We start from the raw sequence: 24,047 nt of genomic DNA, 5'->3' as shown, positions 1-24,047 counted from the left end.
TCTGGCCTTCAAGCATACAGACAGAATATTGTATACATAATAAATAAATAAATGTTAAAAAATTTAAAAAAAAAAAAGAATGTCTGTCTTCCAGGGAGACATCCTTCAGCCACCACTAGTTCCTTCAGTACTGAAGTAAGGGTCCACTAGGAGAATTAGAGGCACACATGGAGTTAAGACTGTCTCTGGAACAGTTAACCCACAGAAGTACTGTAATTTGCTTACTGACTTAACAGGAATCATCTAATTCAGACCCTCCCTCAGAGTCCTCTGTAACCTCCCTTTTCATCTCCAAGCTCACAGGTAAGCAGAGTCTTGGCTGTGAATGGGTTGTTTGCCTTAAGCGTGGGATAGTGTCATTTGTTTGTAGTAACTGATTAGAACCAAACACGGTACTGTTTATTAGAACTAACAGGCAGCGTTTGACTCTGGGTTCACTTTTTGTGAGTTTTTATTAAATCTAGAGCAGACACAAGCTACTAAATTGTTTTCATGTTAGCCATCAATACTAGTATAGAAGATTTACATTTGTCAGAACGCCCCAGGAGAAACAACCGGGTGGACTGAATTCAGCCTCTGGACTTTCCACATGATCATGCTGAACAATCAATCCCACCCAAGCTGATTGAGGAAGATTTGACTCTAGCTAGCAATTTATATTGACGCTTTGAAGTCTGTTAAGAGGCCTTATATGAAGTAGCAGCCCACTAGACTCTAACATCACAGCAGCTGAACCAGCATAACTAGAACGTTGAAGGTGGCTAACAGGGGTTAGGAAGTCAGGTGGACCCAAGAAAAGATGGACAATGTTGATACAAAATTGCAGTTAGATAAAAGGAATAAACTCAAGGGATCGATTATGCAACATGGTTACTATTGTTAATAACACTGTATCACAATCTTGAAACATATTAGAGGTAGGGATGGGGAGGGAAGGGGAGAAAGAGAGAGCCAGAGGGAGGGAACCAGAGAGTCAAAGAGAGAGGGAGGGAGAGAAAAGGAGAGATCTTGCTGTGAAAACCAATTGTTCCTTTATACCCTGATTATTGAAACTTGCTTCTAACTAGATGCATTCCATACAGCTGGGCAGCCACTTCTTTGCTTGATTCAATACTTAAGTACTTATAAAAAAGACTGAGTTTGGGGGAAAGGCTATGTCTTCCTAGATCCAAACTCTTGGCAAATTCTAGGACTGGAGGCATTAACAAATTGTGCCTGTTTGCTTGTTTTGAGACAGCATTTCTCTGTGTAGTCCTGGCTGTCCTAGAACTCGGTCTGTAGAACAGGTTGGCCTCAAACTCAGAGATCCTCCTGCCTCTACTGACATTTACAAAGAGATATTTTTCAATAGCTGGACACACACACACACACACGGAGAGAGAGAGAGAGAGAGAGAGAGAGAGAGAGAGAGAGAGAGAGAGAGAGAGAGAGAGAGAGAGAGAGAGAGAGAGAGAGAGAGAGAGAGAGAGAGAGAGAGGGAGGGAGAGAGAGAGAGAATAAAGTATATCTATTTTCATTACTATCATGATGATACTGTGCTTCATTTTCCTAGAGGACAGCAGTTTTCTTCCCTGAAACCCTCCCCTCTTGTTTCCCCCACAAAGTCTAAGACCCCACCCTTTCTCCATACAGTGTCCTGGTAAGAAGCAATCTACAACAAAGTCCAACACACAACTGGTGGTTTGGGTTGGTGATTCTGAAAGCTGGTCATCTCTGCTGAATCCTCAAAGGGACAGGAATAAAACTTTATCTTTGGTCAACGTAATGTTTCGACTGGCTTGACACAAACAATGGAGCCTCAGTATCCCTTGGAAGAAGGACTGGAATGATGCCAGCTGGAACGCAAAAGCAAGTGCATCCAATCACAGGTAAACTACAGCAGTACCTACTACAGTTAGATTTAGGAAACTGGCCTCAGCTTTACTGTCATGTATTTGCCATAACATCCACAGGGATGAGAATGTCCTCTCATCTCAGAGTGCCCCAAATAATTATCCCAACTGCAGGGAGACCCTCTCACCATAGTTCATTATGGGGTCAGCAGGCAAGCCATTCTTGGTTGAGAGGCAGGTATTCTACCTTTATCCTATTCAGGCCCACTGCCTACCTGTCATGAAACCAAGGCCAGCTGATTGACACCCCCATATTTAGACAGGTAGACATCCACAAACCAATTCCAATTGTGTGAGGTTTTGCAAACTGTGGTGCTACTACTTGGCCAGGTTCACGAGGCACAAGGGGAGACCGGAGTACAAAACATGTATATCTAAGTGGTGCATATACGCCCCAAAATGTGATTGCCAATCATTCACGGCCTTCCAGGATTGTTTTTGCCAAATAGTTTTCCAATTGGCCAGATGAACCCAGCAGTTTGCTTTTTTCTTTACTACTTGCTAGTTTCAATAATGTAGTTATGTTTAAGGGAGGGAGAAGATAACCACGAGGTGGCAGTAGCACACAATGATCTTCATGTTAGCAACAGGGACAGGTCTTCATACTGAGAGTGGGGAAATAAGCAGGCTCAGAGGTGGGGGCTGTCTGAGAGTGAAACCTTCCAGGGGCTATAGGTGAAGGATAAAGGAAGGGAATCAACCCAAAGGAGAGCGGGCAAGGACTTCACAGGGAGAAGAGAATCAGAGTAAGATGCAAGATTAGACTTACATGTCTAGACGATGCTAAGAAGCATGAGGGGATTTCTGGATCGGAGCTCTGGAGGCCAGTAGTAGTTTGTGCTCTTCTAGCCCAGAAATTATCTTTCTTAGGGTAAGCAAATGTTTGGTGTACTTTCATAGTGGATGTAGTATGCCTAGCCCCTGAATAACTAAAAATCTCAGCATGCTACACTTGTAGTAATTGAATATATAAATATCTGAGTGTGTCATCATCAGGCTTTTAAAACCTCGCCCTACAACCAACAGATTTTTGAGCTAATGAATTCTAACCTCTTCTGAATAAGTAAATAACATACAACCAATATACAAATGCCATGTCCTTAACTCAATTACATAACAAACTGAATAGCATTAAAAGGTGGAAAGGGAAATGGAGATAAAATGTTCTAAGGTCTTTACAATATCTGGGGAAAAATGAAAGTAACAATTTTAACTAATAAGTCAATAATACACAATAATAATAAGCATAAAGATGAGACTATATTTCATTTATATGTATAATATAATGTTAATATGTTTCAAAACCTAGGGGCCTAAAACAAGTATTTTATAGTTATAAATTATCTCAAAGCACATTATTAACTTTGTTATGGGTCGAGTGAAAGTTTGATTGTGACGATAAGCTTCAAACAGAATGTTTGAAGTATGTTCAGGAAAAACATTCCATAGGGCCAGGAATATAGCTCAATGATAAAACATTTGCCTAAATGTATATGAGATCCTAAGTATCTGCTTACATCCTGCCTACATACTATTTACTTAACCTGTTCAGAATTAACTAATTTCTAAGAAAAACATTGTAATCAGTTATACTGTGCTTTCAATATTCTGATGTAGCATGTTCCCTATTTTTCCTTTGTGATCCATTCATACACCTGATTCAGAACAATGCCTACACATATAGCATGTGTGGCTAGCCCCAAGACCATTCTATTGAAAACAACCCCTCATACACACACACTAAGACAATGCTGAAATCAACAGATAAAACCATAGATTGAGAACAACTGTTTGTGGTTTTGTGTGCTATTCTGAGTAAACAAGAGATAAAACTAATTTTCTCCCTTGTGAAACTCCTATAAAAGGCTAAGACAAAAGTTTCAAGTTCTTTTTAATACCATATTTGCTGTGCTGCTCCTACATAGAGTGGTCAGCCTTTGTTCAAGAGTTCAGATCAGTGGATAGATCAGAGCTTTTGTCAACAAATCCTGCCCACTTGGTTAAACTATACTAAGAGTCAGTAGTTTTGCTTTTGCATTGTGCTAGAGCCCCCCCCCCATTTTTTATTTTTAAATTGTGAAGCAGTCTTGCTAAGTTAATCAGGCTGATCTTGAACTTACATTGTTTCCCTGGCAGGCCTCTTGTATTAGCCTCCTGGGATGCTGAGATTACTGCCTGTGCCTGCTCAAAGTCTTGAAGAATGGAGACAAATTTGCATAGAGCGAGGTAAGGAACTGGTAAAGGCCATCATTAGAAGCTGAAGTAAAAGCTGGTACCCTAATAATTTTGAAAAGGAGAATACAAGAGACAGAATGTGAGACAAATAGAAAACAGGAGTAAGTTAATATATGTATACCAGATACTCTAATGATTATATTAAATATGATTATGCTAGAGACTACAAGAAATAAGACAAAGACAAACATCATGAAATTAGAAAAGTAAAAATGTCACCTACAAGAAATATCATCTTAAATATGATATTAGAGAAACATTAAAGGTAAAACGATAGAAAAATGTCATAAAAGCACTAACAAAATTAAGTTTTGTGGTAATAATAACATTAGGGAACATGAACTTATTTAAATAAACATATAAGAGATACATGGAACCATTATATTGTCATGAAATTGTCACTACATTATAAAGACATAACAATTCTAAATCTGTATAACCTAGTAGCATAATAGTAAGTGATATAATGAGCAAAAGTTGACACAATACAGGGTAGCAGAATAGCATCCTTTGAAATACAACCACATCCTAATTACCAGGACCTACAAACATATTATGTTTGATGGAAAAGGAAGAAATTAATGTAGTGGATGAAATTAAGGTTGCTAATAACCTGATCTTAAAACATAACATTTATACCAGGGAACCCAAGATAATCATAGTAGCCCTCAAAAAGAGAAGAGGGAGGCAGAAGAGATGGCATAATGATCCAGAAACCTCTAGTAAGTTGACTTTCTTTGTGTGAGTTCCACTTTCAGTTTTCTGAGGCACCCCCTCTCCCCATGGTGATTTCCAAAGTGGTTTAATTACGTTCCCACCAGCAGTATATAAGGGTTTCTCTTGCATCCTCACCAACCTTAAGATAATTGGGTTAAACAAAGGAAGTTATATGTGTGTATGTGTATGCCTAGAAAAAAACTTAAATGCATTGAGATTAAAAACATATTAATTGTTGCTCAGAATGGGGTTGAGAGAGAAATTGGGAATGATTGATCCTAATAAGTGCAGGATTTATTTGGGCTGTAATAAAATGAGATTTGGAATTTTTCCAACACTCTATTGAAAATTATATGAGTAGATATTCCAGTTAATGAAAGAAAGGAGAAATAACACAAAATTAGAGGATAGGAACAACTGTACTATTACTTGGGAATAAATGATTAGAGGAAGCTATAAACTCACAGAAGGCAAGGTAAGGAGACTTCCTGTGCAGAATACTAGAGCGGAGAAAACAAGAGAGAGAATACCAAATACAAGGGGACTGAGACAAGAGTACTACTCTGTGGCCCAGGCTGGCCTGGTATTCATGGCATACCAACTGCATAAACCTCCCGAATGCTAGGATTCCAGGTACGAATGCCACACATTTGCCGTAGGTTTCAATTATTCAGCTTAGTTCTGATTAGTGCATGCATGCACAGATTCTTTTGGGGGAAAAGTCCCCAAAATCAATACATGCCCAGAAAAGACCAACCATCCAGAGTAGGAGATTTTGTTGGAAACTGTGTTAAGAAATTTAGAGAGGCTTTTTCCCCCTCAGTAGTAGAAAAAAAAAATCTCAAGTAATTGTTACTCTACCTTCATCTCATGAAGCTTAAAAGTTAAACCCAAAGAGATCAAACTGTTTTTAAACAAGTTAACTTAATATGAAAGCAAACCTCAATATTATTTATAAAAATAAAAATTTCAAATACCACATAAGTCCCTAGATGAAAATGAGTCCTTGCCCAAGTAGAAAGCAAATGTCAAAGCAGCATTATCAACTGCCTGAACTTTGAGTACGCTCGCATTTACCTCCTAAGTAAAGGTCGGCGGGCACACAGGCACAGTGTTTAGACACCACCTCTGTCTAATCACTTGGTGAACAATAAGTTATGTTGACACAGAGGCAACTCCAAGGACACTAGACTAGAAAATTGAAAGCAACTCAAAAGACAATGACATAAACAATTAAAAAAGAAAAGAAAACACACAATAACCAAAAAATGTGCAAAGGGAAAAGTGGCCAGATACTGCCAGAGAGAGGAAGAGATTGCAATATGCATTATCAGGTACTTAAAAGCCAAGTGGGTCGTGTGGTGCAGAGCAAGTAAACCAGCTTCTGGGTGAAGAAGCAGTAATCCATAATTCAAGTCATATATATTATTCAAAAGCAGGAGTGTTTGAATTTAAAGCATGGCAAATAGCCAGGCGTGGTGGTGCACACCTTTAATCCCAGCTCTTTGGAGGCAGAGGCAGGCAGATCACTGAGTTGGAGGCTTCACAGAGAAACCCTTCTCGAAAAAACAAGCAAAGAAGCACAAAAGAATGGCGAATAAAAGCAGGAGGTTCTAATCTATGCAGGAGGCACTGTCTGGATCCAAAGTAAAAAGTAAGCTAGATTACCATTCTAAAATTTAAAATATGTGCCCATATACAGATACTCTAACCAAAACAGATAAACACAACTGATTAGTTATCAAAGTACCACTACATTGATATTTTATTTTTTTTATTTTTTTTTTTTTTGTTTTTTCGAGACAGGGTTTCTCTGTGGCTTTAGAGCCTGTCCTGGAGCTAGCTCTTGTAGACCAGGCTGGTCTCGAACTCACAGAGATCCGCCTGCCTCTGCCTCCCGAGTGCTGGGATTAAAGGAGTGCGCCACCACCGCCCGGTGATATTTTATATTTTAACCTATATTTTTTATTTTATTATTTTTATTTTCTTGGTTGTATATTTGGTTTTAGTCAAGCCTGTTAGCATAAGCCTATTAAGTCCAGCTGCTTGGAAAAGCAAGGCCTGACTGGGCTCTGTGTGTGCTCAAGGCAAGCCTTGGCAACCTAGTAAAAGGGAGGCTGGGAATTTAGATCAGTGGTGGAGTACTTCCTTAGTGACATCAGCGGAACTAGAGTCCCAACTTGGGGTTCTTTTCCTCCCTAAGCTTGAAAACAAGTTTTATTGAAGAAAATATTTAATCATTAAACCTGCAGGCACATTCTTTTCTTAATGGCAGTTCCTACTAGCCTCACAGATACCCCAAACTCCACACCAAAGAGACAGCTTTGAAAGGTACCACCACCGTTTTCAGCCAGTTCCACAAACAAGCTTGCCTCCCCATAAATCAGGAGGGGACAAACACATTTACATAAGTTATCTGCTTTGGCAAGACTATTCACTTCTTAGGACATCCAGGAAGGTAACAGTTCCCGACCAGCATGCATGGGGCCCCATACTAGTTTTGCAGGGTGTCCCTGCGATGCTCAATATATGCCAACATATATTGGAAGGTGTTGATTTATCACATGTACAAAAAAGAGAAGTTGCTGGAAGTGGGGAGGGCATGCAGGGCAGGGTATCTGCTACAGTCTTACCCAGCTGCTTTTACCTTGATGGAAGTCTGACTTGGGGGTTCTTAGTCTCATTTATAAAACAGAAGCTTGGGGATAATTTTTATTAGAGTTTAATAGAAAAGACCCTAGGCCACACAAGCTGCAAATCTCAACAGCTACCCACAGGAGTAGAATGGAGGATAAGCAGAGCCGCTACTGTAAATTATTTCTTTGTCAAAGAAAACTCCGATAAATTGCTATATTTGAAGAAAAATACCAATAAATGTTTTTTAACCCAGCATCTTAAAGGCCACAATACCTTGTTTTGGCTATTTTATCTTCATTTGATTTTAGCCAAAAGGCCTAGAGCAATTGAACATCAAATCTTAAAGAGCTAGCAGAGACAAATACAACCCTGATTGACTACCAACTCAGAAAAAAAATATGTTAGCAGTCTCAAAGATCTTTGCTAAAGTCATGTTAAATAAAAGAGATTTTAATTTATCAATTTTAATTTATATGATTACTCACTACAAACCAATTTGGTACCATGGACATAGTACACAAACATATATTAACTTGTAAAGATACTAGACAAAAAATAGACAAAAGCCTCAAAGATTATAAAGATTTCATTTAAATTCATCATCTGCCAGTTTGGAGCTTTTTCCCCCTGAAAATTTAGACTGTTTCTTCCTCTGGACCTTTAAGCAAACACCAATTCTAAATCTTTACTCCCAATGATATGACAATTAGTAGAAGCAAGGTCAAAATATTTACACGTTGAAGATAAACTTATAAACATCATTGAGAGGCTGTCTTATATTTTCTACTATGACCAAGGCAATTTGCAAAAGAAAGCATTTAATTGGATTTACAGTTCAGAGGGTTAGCGTCTGTGATGGTAGAGCAAAGGCATGGCGACAGAATCAGCTGAGAGCTCCCAATCTTGATCAGCAAGTAGGAGGTAGTGAGAGCTACTGGCAACGGCATTAGTCAGCCTCAAAGACTGACCCAGCGTCACACCTCTTCCAGCTAGGCCACACATCCTATCCGTCCCAAACAGTTCTACACCCTAGGGACCAAGTATTCAAATATGTGAGCTTCTGTGGACTAGTCTCATTTAAACCACCACTGAGGGGTTTATATAGAAGAAAAAAATGTCAAAAGGTGAAGGTGAAGTTTATCGCATATTCTTAAGTAATATTGTTCCTTGGTTTAACAACTAATAGGACCAGGCTGTTGGTTCAGTGGTCAATGATGCGGGAGATTTGAAATAACCAAAAATAGTCCTTTTAGAATAAATCAATTTTAATAAAAGGAGAAAGAGGGACACTTACAAAGCCAAGACTCCAGCGAAGCAGAGGGTGACGCGGGGAAAAAACAGGGCGCCCCTCTCCCACCCAGTTCTTTTTAAAGATACCCCTCTCCCCTGGGGCAGCCATGCCCCTGAACGCAGGGATTGGGCCAGCTGCCCCAACAGGTCAAGACCCATACTTGTGGTGGTTTGAATGAGTGTGGTCCCATAGGCCCATATATTTGAATACGTGATCCCCAGTTGCTGAAATTATATAGGATTTCACCATATAGCAGAGGCCTATAGCAAAGATTTCCCCACTTTGCTGTAACTTGCCTACCTCATGCTTCCATCTATATATACTGAAAACTGTCTTCAGTTATAATTATCTTATTCTGTGACTATAAGGGTTCACGAAACTGTTACCACACTGAAACATAGTATGTGGAATAACCTAAATCTGTGTTTCTGGGTCATTGCCAGTCAAAATTGGATCCAGAATAAACTATTTCATATTCCCTTTGAGGTGAGGAATTTTTTGTATAATCACTATACTATTATCTTTACCTTCAGATCCCCTAATATTTATACATATTTAGGTGCTCCAGTGATGAGTTCATATATGTTTACAGTTGACATATACTTTTGGCTGTTGCTTTTGAGCTAGGATCTGTATTACTTACTTTTCCTGTTGCTATGTTAAAGTATCCCGAGAAAAGCAACTTTAAGAAGGTACCCTGGTAGGGTTTTGTTTACACAAACTATTTATCTGGGAAGAGGAACCTTGAGAAAACATCTCTACCAGATGGCTTACAGGCAAGTCTGTATAGCATTTTCTTGATTTTTTTGGGGGGGGAGGGGTCGAGACAGGGTTTCTCTGTAGCTTTGGAGCCTGTCCTGGAACTAGCTCTTGTAGACCAGGTTGGCCTCAAACTCACAAAGGTCCACCTGCCTCTGCCTCCTTAGTGCTGAGATTAAAGGTGTGCACAACCACTGCCCGGCTGGCATTTTCTTGATTAATGATTGATGTGGAAGGGCCCAACTTATTGGGGTACATGCCACCCCTGGGTTAGTGGTCCTGGGTAGTATATGAAAACAGGCTTGAGCAAGCCTTGAGGAGAGCAAGTTAATAAGACGTGTTCCTCTCTGGCCTCTGCTTCAGTTCCTGCTTCTGGGTTTCTGTTTTGAGTTCCTGACTTGACTTTCTTTCATGATGGACTATAACTGTAAGGTTAAATAAACCTTTTTCTCCCCAGGTTGCTTCTGGTCATGGTGCTTTCTCACAGCAATGGAAACCTAAGACAGAAAAATCTTATTTTGACTTGTTAACAATTAACACTAACCATCACAGGGTCTCACTCTGTGGCCCAGAGGAAATGGGAACTTGCTTAAAGCTACTGTAATTGCCTCCAAAGTGCTAGGTTTACATGTGTGTGTTATTGTGTTTAGCTACAGTTTTTACACTTGGCATATACTATATACGAACTGGCCATTTTATTATTAAATAATGACCCCTTTTCCCAGTTGGTGCAAGACTTCAAATCTATTTTGCTTGCCATAAGCACAGCTGTCTCTTCTCCCTTTGCTTGAATTTGAATGGAATATATTTTTCATCCCTTTGCTTTCAATCTGCATGTCTGTGAAAGTAAAGTACATTTCTTTTAGACTATTTATACCTGTGTCTTTTTAAAAAAGTGTTCATTAAAGGTTAGGTGGGCTGGCTCGGTTGTTAAAGGTACTTGCTGCCAAGTCCATGGGCCTGAGTTCAATTTCTAGGCCCCACAACTTCTGCAAATTGTCCTTTGACCTCTAGGTATATGCCCTGACATGCCCTCTCCCCACAGTAATTTAAAGATTAAACTAATGTTACTAGAGAAAATTGGGGAGTCTTACATTGGGTCCTATACTATATGTCAGCATGGCAACTGAGGAGCTCCTCTGGGATTCTTAGTCTCATTAAGGAGGGAATTTAAAGTATACTGGGAGGAAAGGGTGGTCAAGGACAACAGGGCCAGCAGAGTCTGAAGGAGGGAGATACGGAACAGAAAGAAGAAAAGCCATGCTTTTACATTTTAGGGTCCAAAAAAGTCAGCAAGTCTGGCAACGGAGGACAAGGACCATAGAGCCGAGTGGGACAGCTTTAGAAACAGTGAGAGCTCCCAGAGTGCCTGGGAAAGAGACAAGGAAGAGAAAATTCACACTTTTCCAAGGGGGTAATCATACTCAATTTATTTCTGCCTCCCCTAGATCAAAGTTCCAACTTACAGCAGGGTTAAAAGCACACACGGGTGGGACCCTTTGAGAGTGGCTGGGTGGTGGGTCACAATTCTGGTTTTTCAGGTTCTTGTGAAATCTACAGGGTGTCAGAATCCAGGGCTTCCAAGGGATTTTCTGACCTGCTAACCTTACATGCTGGGGGTGAAACTAGAGTTTAAAAAGACACATTTTAAAAACATTAATATTTTCAAATGAGTCCTGGTACACACAAAATATCCTTTTCAAGCTGAGCAAGATTTAACATCTATTAGATAGAACTGTCCACAATGTGCAGAACAGAGGCAAGAGGCACAACTGGACTGTCACGTGCAGCAGTAGTGGCAGCCTGAGGAGTTCCTCTTAAGGACTTCCACTCAGGTCAAAGTGAATTTGTGGCTTTGTTGCCGAAAAGAATTTCAGAACTGACCAATGTGAAACAAAGTTGGGATTTAATAAAGATACTTTATTAGTAATCTAAGCTTAGTCACGAGGGTTTAGAGAGAAAGAGGCCAGGAGTGGTGGCACACACCTTTATATCCATCACATGGAAGACAGAGGCAGGTAGGTGTCTGTGAGATCAGCCTGGTTTACACAATGAGTTTCATGCCAACCAGGAGTATATACCAAGTCCCTCCCTGTCTGGCGGTTGTGGTGTGTGTGTGTGTGTGTGTGTGTGTCTCAGAAGGCATGAAACACCTCAGAACATGCTTGTATGCTTCTCTAAAAGAAAGTTGCAGACTTTTAGAATATATATATATATATATATATATATATATATATATATATATATATACAATTTTGATAGTTTTATTTAAAGCTATTATCCTCAAAGTGTTCCTAAGGAACATAAATGAACTAAATCACTGGATGAAAGTCTAGATCACAGGAATGCAGGAAGGTAAGGTATTGTCTCAGAACATAAAGCTAACAGTTTAAGTTGAACAGAAACTATCTGGGGAAAGGAATGAGGTCCTACCCAAGATCATATACATCCAGATCTTGAGCTTAGTTCAATATCATTTTAACATAAAATAGCTTTAAATAAAAGATTACTGCAGAAAGGACTCAGTTAGTAAAGTGCCTACTACGCAAGCATGAAAACCTGAGTTCAGATCCCTAGCATTTACATAAAAGTAAGGTCCAATAGTGTGTGTCTGCAAGCCCAGCACTCGAGTTGGGGGCAGGCAGATATGGGTAGATCACTGAAGTTCACTGACCAAATCAAGGACCTTTAAGTTCAGTGAAAGACTGTCTCTATAAATATGACAAAGAGCAGTTAACTTCAGGCCTCCATACAAACATGCACATATACACACATGATACATGCACACACACACACACACACACACACACACACACAAACAAGACACGCACATACAGGGGAGGAAGCAAAAGGGAGGAGATAAAAAAAAAACACAAATGTTATTGAGCTGGAATTCTAGCAGCCAGAGGCATCAATCTGAGGTGAGGGACTTCTTTTTATTTTCCTGTCCCCTTAATTTTCCATGTCTTTTTGCCTGAATTTTTGTTGTTGTTTTTCATTTTGTTTTGTTTTTCAGTATTGGGGATCGAACCCAGGGCTTCACTTATACCCTGCAAATTCTCTAGTAACACTGAGCTACATCCCCAGCAGGATATTTTAAATTAAATGTATTTACTAATTGGTACATATAAACGATCCCATGTTAATGGAATAACATTAAATGTGTATATTCTGAAATGTTTAAATCATAGGAAATATATGCATCTCCTCAAACAATTACCATTTCTTTAGGTTAAAACATTAAAAACCTAGATTCTAGCTTTTTAAATTTTTTTATTTTTATTACTTTTAAAATAATACCAATCAAAATTCCCACTTCCTCCCCTCCTCCCACTTCCCTCCCACCTCCCCCAACAACCCCCCCCCCCACTCCCTCTAGTCCTAAGAGAGGGCAAGACATCCTGCCCTGTGGGAAGTCCAAGGCCCTCCCCCTCCATCCAGGCTTAGGAAGGTATGGATCCCAAGAGAATAGGATCCCAAAAAGCCAGTACATCATTCTAGCTTTTTAAAAAGCATAGCACACTATTGTTATCTACATTTACTCTACTATAAAGTAGGATGACACAAATTTTTAGTCATATAATAGAAACTTTGATCAATATGCCTGCACCCTCCCTCCCTCCTACTCTCCTCAGACTCTGGCATTCCCATTCTACTCTCAATTTCAATGAGTTATTCCATATGTCAGCAACACGTGACACTTGTCTTTCTGTGATTGATTTATTTCACTTAACATAATAATCTGCAGTTCCATCCACACTGTCACAAGTGGCAACATCTCAGTCTTTCTGTGGCTTAATAGTACTCCTTTGTGTATTGTGTATATGTACTGCCACAAGTTCAAGGCCATTCTGGTCTACAAAGGGAATTCCATTCAGTCAGGGGTAAGTAGCAAGACCTTCTGTTAAAAAAAAAAATCAAAAAAGAAAAAAAAGCAGTAAAGCAAATATAACAGTTATCCAACAATCAGTTGTTACAATGATAAATGAAGTTCAGGTCCATATTAAAAATTTTGTTCTAACTGAAGATTACCTCTTTGTCATAATTAGCCAGTTCAGGCTGCTCTGAGATTTTAAGCTCTTTTAGATAGGCTGAGTGGGGGGAAAGGTACTCATGGAGAGTTTGTGGCTTGAGAATGCCATCATTATGTATTTCTAAAGTTTTACATGCAAGTATCTAATGCAGTAATTTGAAAGAGGGAAGAATATGATTGGACTTCAAGTCGTGTATGTATATGTGTGTGTGCAAAAAACTCTTATGAGAGATTTCTCTCAACTGTGTTTTAGGTTCATGGCATTAAATAACTGGCATATTGCAAATAAAATCAACATTTTCTCCAGGAGCCCTTTCTCTCTTACATATATGGATTTGCCACTGTGGTTTCTTTTTTTTAAAACAAAATTTATTTATTATATATACAATATTCTGTTTTGTGTGTATGCCTGCAGGCCAGAAGAGGGCACCAGACCCCATTACAGATGGTTATGAGCCACCATGTGGTTGCTGGGAATTGAACTCAGGACCTTCGGAAGAGCAGCTGGTGCTCTTAACCTCTGAGCCATCTCTCCAGCCCCTGTGGTTTCTTATATATGATAATAATTGTGAGCAAATTAAGTAGCACAGAAAATTGAGACCGTATTAATTTCTATGTCTGACACGTATGTTGAGAGCAGTACTGTGATAATCTTGTATGTCCAGCCACTCTTTGATCTAAAAAATTAGAAATACAAGTCATGGTATTGAACATATAACATGAGAGAACTGCCAGCAGAGATGATGCCATGAATTTACCCTCCTCTCTGAAACAACTAAATATTAGTGAAAAAGCAGCCATTGTCAATGATTAGGTTTCAGGTGATCAAAGACCTTGTTAGTGAAGAAGGAATATCAATATTGGCTTCCTACCTGAAGATGGGACTCAAGATCCCTGTAGATTTAAGGCAATGAAAGCCAAATCTCAGTTTAGCAGCCTTCCTCCTTAACAGTAAGGTGGTCTGCAGGACAGAAGAAAAAAGGTTCAACTAGACTGAACACTGAAACAAAAGAAAGATTCAAAGAGACAGACAGACAGATTCAGAGACCCATATCCTCTTCTATCTCCACAAAACAAAGGATCATCTGAGGAAACTAAGTCTAAGGAGAAACGGAAACGGGTCAGGAGGAACACAAGCTCTCACAAGTTCTTAAACCACCTGTTTCTCAACCAAAGTTGAGAATATTACACAAACTGTGAGTTGTGTAAAGCACTCAAAGGCTACCGACTACTGTCACCCAAAATTACACATAAACCACGGCCTGATAATTATATGCCCCTTAAACGTAAGAGTAAACCAGGAAGTATGAATTGATTCTTTTTTAAATATTTTTTAATGATTTATTTAACTTTATTTTATGTGCTTTGATGTGAAGGTGTCAGATCTCGTGGAACTGCACTTTCAGACAGCTGTGAGCTGCCATGTGGGTGCTGGGAATTGAACCCAGGTCCTCTGGAAGAGCAGTCAGTGCTCTTAACCGCTGAGCCATCTCTCCAGACCCTGAATTGATTCTTATATTGCCTTAATGGGAACTACAACGAAATACAAAAATACTTATAGGTGTCTTAGTTACTTTTCTATTTTTGTGATAAAAACACCATGACCATGGCAATTTATGGAGGAAGGGTTTATGTGAGGCTTACAGTTCCAGAAAGATAAGAATATAACACCATTATGGCAGGGAAGCATGACAGCAGGCAGGCATGAGGATTGGAGCTGGAAGCTAAGAGCTAAGGGCTCACACCTTGTCCCATAAACTAAGAGCCAAGGGCTCACCCCTTGAACCATAAGATAAGAGCCGAGGGCTCACCCCTTGAACCATAAGCTAAGAGACGAGGGTTTATACCTTAAACCATAAGCTGAGAGCTGGGGGCTCACACATTCACCCATAATCTGAGAACCGAGGGCTCACACCTTGAACCATAAGCAGGAAGCCAAGAGAGCTCACTGCAAAGACAATGTAGCTTTTGAAATCTCAAAGTCCACTCCCAGTAACACACTTCCTTCAGCAAGGCCACACCTCATCTTTCCCAAATACTTTTACCAGCTGGGGACCTAGCATTCAAATGCCAGAGACTTTTGTGGGACAGCTCTTTCAAACCACAAGAGACATCAAGATATTCAACATAAAACAAAATAATAATTAAGAATGTGCTGCATACAATCAAGAAATGTGTGGCATGTAAAGAAAAGACTAATTACCTATTGTTGTAAGAAAAACAAATAATGAGCTAGGTGCCTACTGGGGCTCAAAAGACTGAGGCAGGAGAATTATGAGGCCGAGGACAGCCTGTGCAATACAGGCATATTGAGTGTGTGTGTGTGTGTGTGTGTGTGTGTGCGCGCGCGCGCGAGCGAGCGAGCGAGCGAGCGAGCGAGAGAGAGAGAGAGAGAGAGATACCATTGGTAGAATAGAATAAAAAATACAACAAAATTTAAAAATAACTTCTTATTAAAGAACACACAAAAGATTTACTCTGGCCTTTAATCCCAGCACTCGGGAGGCAGAGGCAGGCGGATCTCTGAGTTCGAGGCCAGCCTGGTCTACAAGAGCTAGTTCCAGGACAGGCTCTAGAAACTACAGGGAAACCCTGTCTCGAAAAACAAAACAACAACAAAAGATTTACTCTGTTAATAGGATCATGGAGACTATTTAACAGGCTTAATGGGCTGTGGAAGTGGTTCAGTGGGTAAACACCACACAAGCAGGACCTGATTTTACATCCTTAGAACAGATAGAAAGCCAGATATGGTGGTGTGCATGTGGATACCAGAGGTGGCTGGAAAGACAAAAGAATCCTTGGACGATCATGGGCCAGCTGGAAAACAGGAGCCCCTATCTCAAACATGGTAAAAGGGGAGGAACAACACCTGATAATATACCATGACCATATGTGTACCATGATGCATGCATTCCACTACCTCCCTGACCCCACACACAGAGTTTTTTGTTTTTAAGTTCAAGGTTCTCCCCCTGGTAACAGGTCAGACTCTATTGAAGAAGACTGAAATTATATCAATTATCTTCTCTGACCACAATGGTTTAAGAATAGAAAGAAAGAAAAAAAGGGATTTTAGAAAATTCATAAATACATGAAAAGCAGATAGCACATCCTTGAAATATCAGTGCAGGAAAGAAATCAAGGGAGATTAAACAAATCATAAGAGAACATCAGAAGTGACGTCTATGAAAAATGGAAAAAACAGACAGGTTGTTGGGGAGCTGTTGCATATGATGGAATATTATTCAGTATATAGAAAAAAAGAATACCCCGCATTTACAACAATGTTGATTAATCTAAAGGATATTTTGCTAAATGATGTAAGCCAAACATAAAAAGGTAAATAGCACACAATCACCTGTATATTTGAAATCTAAAAGAATCAAACTCAGCCGGGCAGTGGTGGTGCAGCACTCAGGAGGCGGAGGCAGGCGGATCTGTAAGTTTGAGGCCAGCCTGGTCTACAAGAGCTAGTTCAGGACAGTCTCCAAAAGCTACAGAGAAACCCTGTCTTGAAAAACCAAAACCAAAATCAAAAAGAAAAGAAAAATTAAACTTAAAGAGAATAGAAAGGTGGTTTCCAAAAGCTACAGGCTGAGAAAAATGAGACGTTAGCCAAATGTTACAAGTGTTTTGCCTGCATGTATGTATGTGAACCACATGTATGTGGCTGGTGCCCTTGGAGATCATAGGAGGGCATCAGATCCCTGGAACTGAATATTACAGAGAGTTGTAATTCACCATGTAGGAGCTGGGAACCAAATTTGGTTTCTCTGCAAGATCAACAATTGTTCTTAGTCCCTGAGCCATCTCTTCAGAACTTCTGATGTTACACAGAATAGGACATGAATTTAAGAGCGATCTGTAGGAGGACACTGGAGGAGTTGGAGGGATGGATATGATGAAAACACATTGTACTCATATATGAAATTCTTAAAACAGCATTTAAAAATGAGTGCTTATAGCATAGAAAAATTATCATTCCATAAAATTTTGGTTCATGATATACCATTAAGACAGTGACAATGCCAGTAATTAAACAGAAGACACTAAACCACACACACACACATGCAGGCACACGTGCCACTAAAAACTTTGACTTTCATAAGAATCAAACCAAACTGCCATTATCTTTGTGTGGTGGCTTGAAAGAAAGGGCCCCCCATAGGCTGATATATTTGAATACTTGGTTCCCAAGTTGTAGGATTATTTTAGAAAGAATTAAGAGGTGTGGCCTTTTTGGAGGAAGTGTGTAATTGGAGGAGGGCTTTGAGGTTTCAAAAGCAGGCAGTATTCCCAGTTAGCGTTCACTTCCGGCCTCATGGCTGTCTTAACATGTAAGCTCTCAGCTACTCTACCAGTCCCATGCCTGCCTGCCTGCTTGCCTGCCTGCTGCCATGCTCCTAGCCCTGATGTTCATGGACTCAACTTCTGAAACTGTAAGTTCCCATTAAACACTTCCATCTATAAGTTGCCTTGGTCATGTCTCTTCACAGGAATAGAAAAGTAACCAAGACACTTAAATAAATAACAATTATTATGTGCATATAATATATGGCGTAGTATCTTGATATATGCATAAAGTGTGGCATGGTTGTAAGATACAAGTAATATATCCATCGGCTTGCTTACCTGGTCAAAATATTTAAAAAGGTAACTTTTTTTTTAAAAAGAATAGAAGATATACAAGATGATTCAAAGGGTAAAATGTTTTCTTACAAGTTTCGTGTGGGGTGCCACACCCCCATAAGCTGGAACCAGTAGAGTATGCCTGTAATTCCAGCATTACTAGGGCAAGATGGGAGGTGGATACAGGAGAATCCCTGACAGTTTATGTGACAGATATCCTGCCATATACAGTGACAAACAAGATACCCTGTCTTAAACAAGGCAGAAGGTTAAGACAGACACCTGTCCCTATGTGTGTGTACACACAAATCTGGAAGCCAAAAGTCAGTCAAATGTCTTTCCTTAACACTCTATTAATTTTTGAGAAAATCTCACTGAACCTGGAACTCAGCTATTTGGGTAGGTTGGCTGGCCGGCAGGATCAGGGGATCTGCTTGACTCTACCTCCCCAGTATGAGGGTTACAGGCACTCACCACCAAGCCTAGCGTTTCACGTGAGTGCTAGAGATCTGAACTCATATCCTCAAGCTTGAGCTTCCACTACTTTAGGAACTGAGCCATATACTTAATTCACTTACTGTACTATTTTAACCAGGACTTTACAATGTATTATGACTGTCTCACTTTTGGAGGTTTAAGAAAATATCCCCACAAAACCAGCCATGTCATTTTTAAAAAAAGATTTTTATTTATTTATTTATTATGTTTACAGTGTTCTGCCTGAATGCCAGAAGAGGGCACCAAATCTCATTACAGATGGTTTTGAGCTACCATGTGGTTGTTGGAAATTGAACTCAGGACCTCTTGAAGAGCAGTCAGTGCTCTTAAGCTCTGAGCCTTCTCTCTAGCTCCATCCAACTCTCTAGCCCCACCAATTCATTTTTAAAGATTCAATTTTATTTTGTGTTTTTCAGTGGCTGACCTGCATATATGTTAGTGCATCATGTGCATGCATGCTCAAGGCCAGAAGATGGTGTCATTTTCCCTGGAACTGGAGTTACGGACTGCTCTTAGCTGTTACATGGGTGCTAGGCACGAAACCCAGGTCCTTTGCAAAAGCAGCAAGTGCTCTTAACCACTGAGCCATGTCTTCAGCACCTTTGTGCTGCCTTTCAAATTAGACAGATATATAAATGAGAATAACACAATGCAGTCATTAGAATGGTTAAAGTAAAACTAACCAAAAATACTTGACGTTATTGAGAATATTGAATAAACAATTCTGACAAACTGCTACGAAATGGAAATAGTACATTGCTCTGAAAAATTGTTAGATTCATCCTTTCAAATTCAATATAAACTTATCATATGTTAAGTAATTCTACTTAGAGTTATTTAACCAAAGAAAATATACATCCATATAAGGACTGGAATGAACAATTTCATAGCAGTTTGTCAGAATTCTTTACAATAGTTTAAACAAGATAGACACCCTAGGTACCTATCAACAAGTATAAAATCTAATACAATCATAAATAGTTCAAGACCCAGTAGGAGACATGACTCAGGAGTTGTGCATGCTTACTGCTCTAGCAGGTAAAGACAGGCACTTACACATTAGTCCCAGTGACAGGACACAGGAGAGTAAAGGTACAAAGTGGCTGAAAACTAGATAATATGAACTTTGATTTTAAGTAATATAAAATCATATCTTATTTTCACTTGAATTTTAAGAGATCCCTGTCATTTAAAACAAGATTTCTTTTGTTTTTTTTTTTTTTCCAGACCAAAAGGAACACAAACCTCAATGAGGGCAAAATTTCCTATGTGAATGTATTTGGGGTTTCAGCCCAGCATGTAAAGGAAGGTAGGAGGTAAATACCTTTCTAAGATCTATAGCAAACATCCCACCACACCAAGGCTAAAAGAACATTGAAGAAGAGGGTAAGAAAAAACTAAAAGAGCAGGAGAATAAGGAATGGTGCTTTGAAATAGTGTCCTTTGGACATGGCATGGCCTCTGTACTCATGAACTCAGAGAAGCTGTGGTTGGCTGCCTCAACATGATAAAGTCATTTAAAAAGTCTACTAATGGGGGTGGGTCATCACTAGCTTAGGAGCTATTGGCAATTGATAGCTGGGGGAGGGAGGGTCACATAGTGTCTTTAGAAGTGTGGCCACTGGAAGGTTGTCCATACCTACCCCAGTGGATGATCTCCTGGCTACCCATATCTAAGTGGCACTAATTAGACTCAGAGGGTTAAAAAATACATAAAACACACACACACACAAAGATAAAGTAAAATGTTGAACTGTCAGGGACCATTTTCCTAAGGATAGATTTGTCAGGGACCATCGTCCTTACAGGGATAGCAGAGGTCATTGCCCTAAGGATGTTTACTGAGAACCCACCCCTCATCCCACTATCTTGAGAGCTATCCGTTAACAGAACCCACCCCTTACTCCAATGTTAATGAATCACATGCTTCAAAAGGACTATTTTGGTTATTTCCAAACTCCTCCGACCGCCGGTACATCTGGCGCCCACCAAGTGGGGCAGAACCCTGGGAGACCGGGGACCACTCCTACCCCACAGTCTGCTGAGGTCGGCAGATTTCTACTCGCAATTCACAGGCGGGCTGAACCAGCTCAATTCTAATTCAGCGGATTGAGCCGGAGCACGCATTTTTTTTTTTTTTTTATTTCCACGTCGGAGACAGCCCGTGGCCGAACTACGCAGTATCCTCTGCTGCGCCAGGCCTGCTGCTTTGCTCCGCCCAGGAGCGGTTTGCCCGTGTTTGCTTGGGTCACCTCGCGGGCCGCTCCGCACCGCGGGACCAGACAAAACCGCGGCTCGCTCCTGCCCCGGGGTGTCACCGGCGCCGCTCCTGCCCTCCTGCCGCTCTGCGTGCGTCCCCGTAGCCACCAACGCGCTTAGCCCAGGCTGGCCTCGAACTCGTGATCCTCCTGCCTCTGCCTCCTTCAGCAAATCCTACTGGCGTGCGCTTACACCAGGTGCTGGCTGATGACCTTCAGTTACCCCGGCAGAGTTCCTGCCTACCCCTACCTCCACCCCATTCAAGGGTATATAAGCTGTAACTTTCACCCCAATAAAAGGAGACCTTGACAATAGAATCTTGCTTGGTCTCCTTCCTCTTCTTCAGCCCATGTCTTGCAGGTTAGCGCCCCTTCAGAGGACCCTGAATAGCTGACCCTGCTGGCGGGGTTACATTGAACAAAAGCAAAACCAAAAGCTCTTATTAGTTTAGTCACAGAATTGAAATCACAGTGCAAAATTCTTGCCTCCCAAATGGGAGAACTGTAAACAAGTAGTGATGTATAACTTATGGGAATGAAAACATATCTGGAGAAACAAATTCTAAAGGGACAGGAACGGAAATTTTCCAGAACTAGAATTTGAGTAGGCAAACCTAAACATCTTTTAGGGCAATAGAAAATAAGAAATGCTTATATTTTAGTTTGATTTGCTCAAATTCCATTGCCCTTTACCTTGTGTGTATGTGTGGACACATGTTTCTGATCATCTATTTTTATGCCGGATAAACCTGTAGCACATCTTTAATTTCTGGCAACTCATTGGAAAGGAGTCCAAGAACTTTCAACTTGAGGGGCCCAGGAGTAGGGAGTACCCACATCTTTCTGAGATTTATCCCAAGGAGCTTCACTAAATTCTCACAGTACAGATCGGAGAAAATTTCCTTAAGCTTCTGACAAGGGTAGGAACCATACTACTTTGAAATACATCTGAATAATCACTCTCAACAAGTTCTGCCCTCAAGCAAAGCTATTTAAACTTGATGCAGGGGTGCATGACTGTAATCCTAGTACTCAAAAGTCTTGAGACAAGGGGCTGGAGAGATGGCTCAGTGGTTAAGAGCACTTACTGCTCTTCCAGAGGTCCTGAGTTCAATTCCCAGAATTCACATGGTAACTCACAAGCATCTGTAATGAGATCTGGCGCCCTCTTCTGGCCTGTGGGTAAACATGCTTATACGTTAAAAAAAAAAAAAGTCTGAGACAAAATGATAGCAAGTTCCAAGCCAGCCTTAACAAGACTCAGCAAGACTCTTACTAAAAAACAACAAAATCCACCAACAAAACAAAAATACATATAGACAAAACACCCAAAGAAACGGTGGGAAAGAGAGAGACAGAGAATGGGGGCATTAAATAATGTGTTAAAGTATATTTATCCCCCCACCTCATTGCCACATCTTGAAAGGTCTCCATTTTTCACAGTACACGATGCTCCCCCCTTAAAAAAAAACCCAAAATTTGTAAGGCGGTGGAGGGGGGCATGCCTTTAATTCCTGCACCTAGGAGGATCTCCGAGTTCAAGGCCAGCCTGGTCTATTTACAGAATGCGTTCTGGAATAGCTAGGGCTGTTACACAGTGTAACGCTGTGAAGAAACAACAACAAAAAAGGTTCCAACAACTCAAGAATGTTGGCACTATGGAACCACAGGTTTAAATAATTACAATTAATATGCAAAGGGATTCGCATATTAGAGAAAAAAGTAGGCAATACAAAAACAGATGGTAATATAAAGAGATGGGAACACTAACTCAAAGAGAAATACTAAAAGTGATAGTTATTGATGGGCTTGTCCCAAGAAACAAAAACCATTTTCTCTCAAAACAAACAAAAAAAATCAAAACATACAAACAAAAACTCAGTAAGAAAGAAAAAACTGCACAAAAAAACTGCACAAAAAACATGGAGTCCATTTTGTTTTGGACAACTACTCCTTGATACGGGGTCTGGCCTGGAGTGTGGCTGATAGACCCAGGGCCATTCCACTGGAGAAAACTGACTCTCTCCCAGCAGGCGTCAACTGCAAACAGCTTCTTAGTAATGGGTGGGACTTTGTATCCACTTTCTCTTCTCAGTGTTGGGGTTTTGTCTAGTTTAAACCTGTTCACATCTTGGGCATGATGAAAGACATAAAGTTGGGTAGGTAGAGAGGTGGGGTGTATCTGAAAAGAGTAGGGGAGGGAAAACATAATTAAAAAATATATATTTTAAGTCTTGATGAATTGGAAAAAAAAACAAAAAAGAAAGTCCCATTATTATTATTTGGTTGTTTTGGAGACAGTTTATGTAGCCCTGGCTGTCCTAGAACTCACTATGTAGACCACTACATAGGCCCATAGGCCTCAAGCTCACAAGAATTTGCCTCGGCCTTTTGAGTACCGGTTTAAAGGCATGCCACCCTTCACACCCAACTTTATTATTATATTTTATAAATTATTTTCTAGACGTTTTTTAGACTTACTGAGGTGTGACTGAAACAACTATACAAAGTATACAATGTGATAATTTCATACATCTATATACTATGAAACGATTACCAAAATCAAGTTAACACATTCATCATCTTTTCATTATTTTACAGAATATCTAAGATCTTTACGGTTAGCAAATCTCAAGTATGCCATACTATATATTAATAATTGCAGTCACCAAGCTGTGCATTAGAATTCTTCTTATAACTGAACACTTGTGCCCTCTGAGCAGGATCTCCCCATTTTCCCTACCCTTAAATTTTGACAACTATTGTCTTCTTATTGATTTCTGTTTGATTCTTTTTAGATTACACATATGATACTGTACAATAAGTATTGTTCTCTACTTGGTTTATTTCACTTAGCATAGTGTCACCCAGTTTTTCTATGTTGTAGCACATGGTAGAACTACATACATAATTTTTTCTATATGCATTCATTCATCTATAGGCAGGCACCTAGGTCAGTTCCACATCACGGCTATGCTGAAATACACATGGTAATATAGCTATTTCTTTAAAATACGATTTCAGGCTGGAGAGATGGCTCAGCACGTAGTAGTGCTTGCAGATCTTTCACCGGAACTGAGTTCAGTCCCCAGCAT

General features: G+C 40.0%; 1 protein-coding gene across 10 annotated transcripts in view; it reads right to left on the bottom strand.

The window, feature by feature from the left end:
• The window catches only part of Pbdc1 (polysaccharide biosynthesis domain containing 1), a 45,604-nt gene that overhangs the window by 8,447 nt on the left and 13,110 nt on the right, over positions 1 to 24,047 (bottom strand). For 3 of the 10 annotated variants that reach the window (XM_038317406.1, XM_038317407.1, XM_038317410.1), the window contains exon 7: positions 14,437 to 14,525. The exons of 2 other annotated variants lie outside the window; for them this stretch is intronic. In XM_038317406.1, the coding sequence (XP_038173334.1) occupies positions 14,437 to 14,525 (89 nt within the window). Of the gene's footprint in view, positions 1 to 1,456; positions 4,170 to 13,236; positions 13,433 to 14,436; positions 14,526 to 24,047 lie in introns of those variants that run through there. 5 more of the 10 variants (XM_038317409.1, XM_038317408.1, XM_038317412.1 and 2 more) reach the window with 5 other exon arrangements.

Source organism: Arvicola amphibius, chromosome X (genome assembly GCF_903992535.2).
Source record: "Arvicola amphibius chromosome X, mArvAmp1.2, whole genome shotgun sequence".
Classification (NCBI taxonomy): domain Eukaryota; kingdom Metazoa; phylum Chordata; class Mammalia; order Rodentia; family Cricetidae; genus Arvicola; species Arvicola amphibius.
Note: the sequence above shows the minus strand (reverse complement) of the source record. Positions and strands in the feature narration are given on the sequence as shown.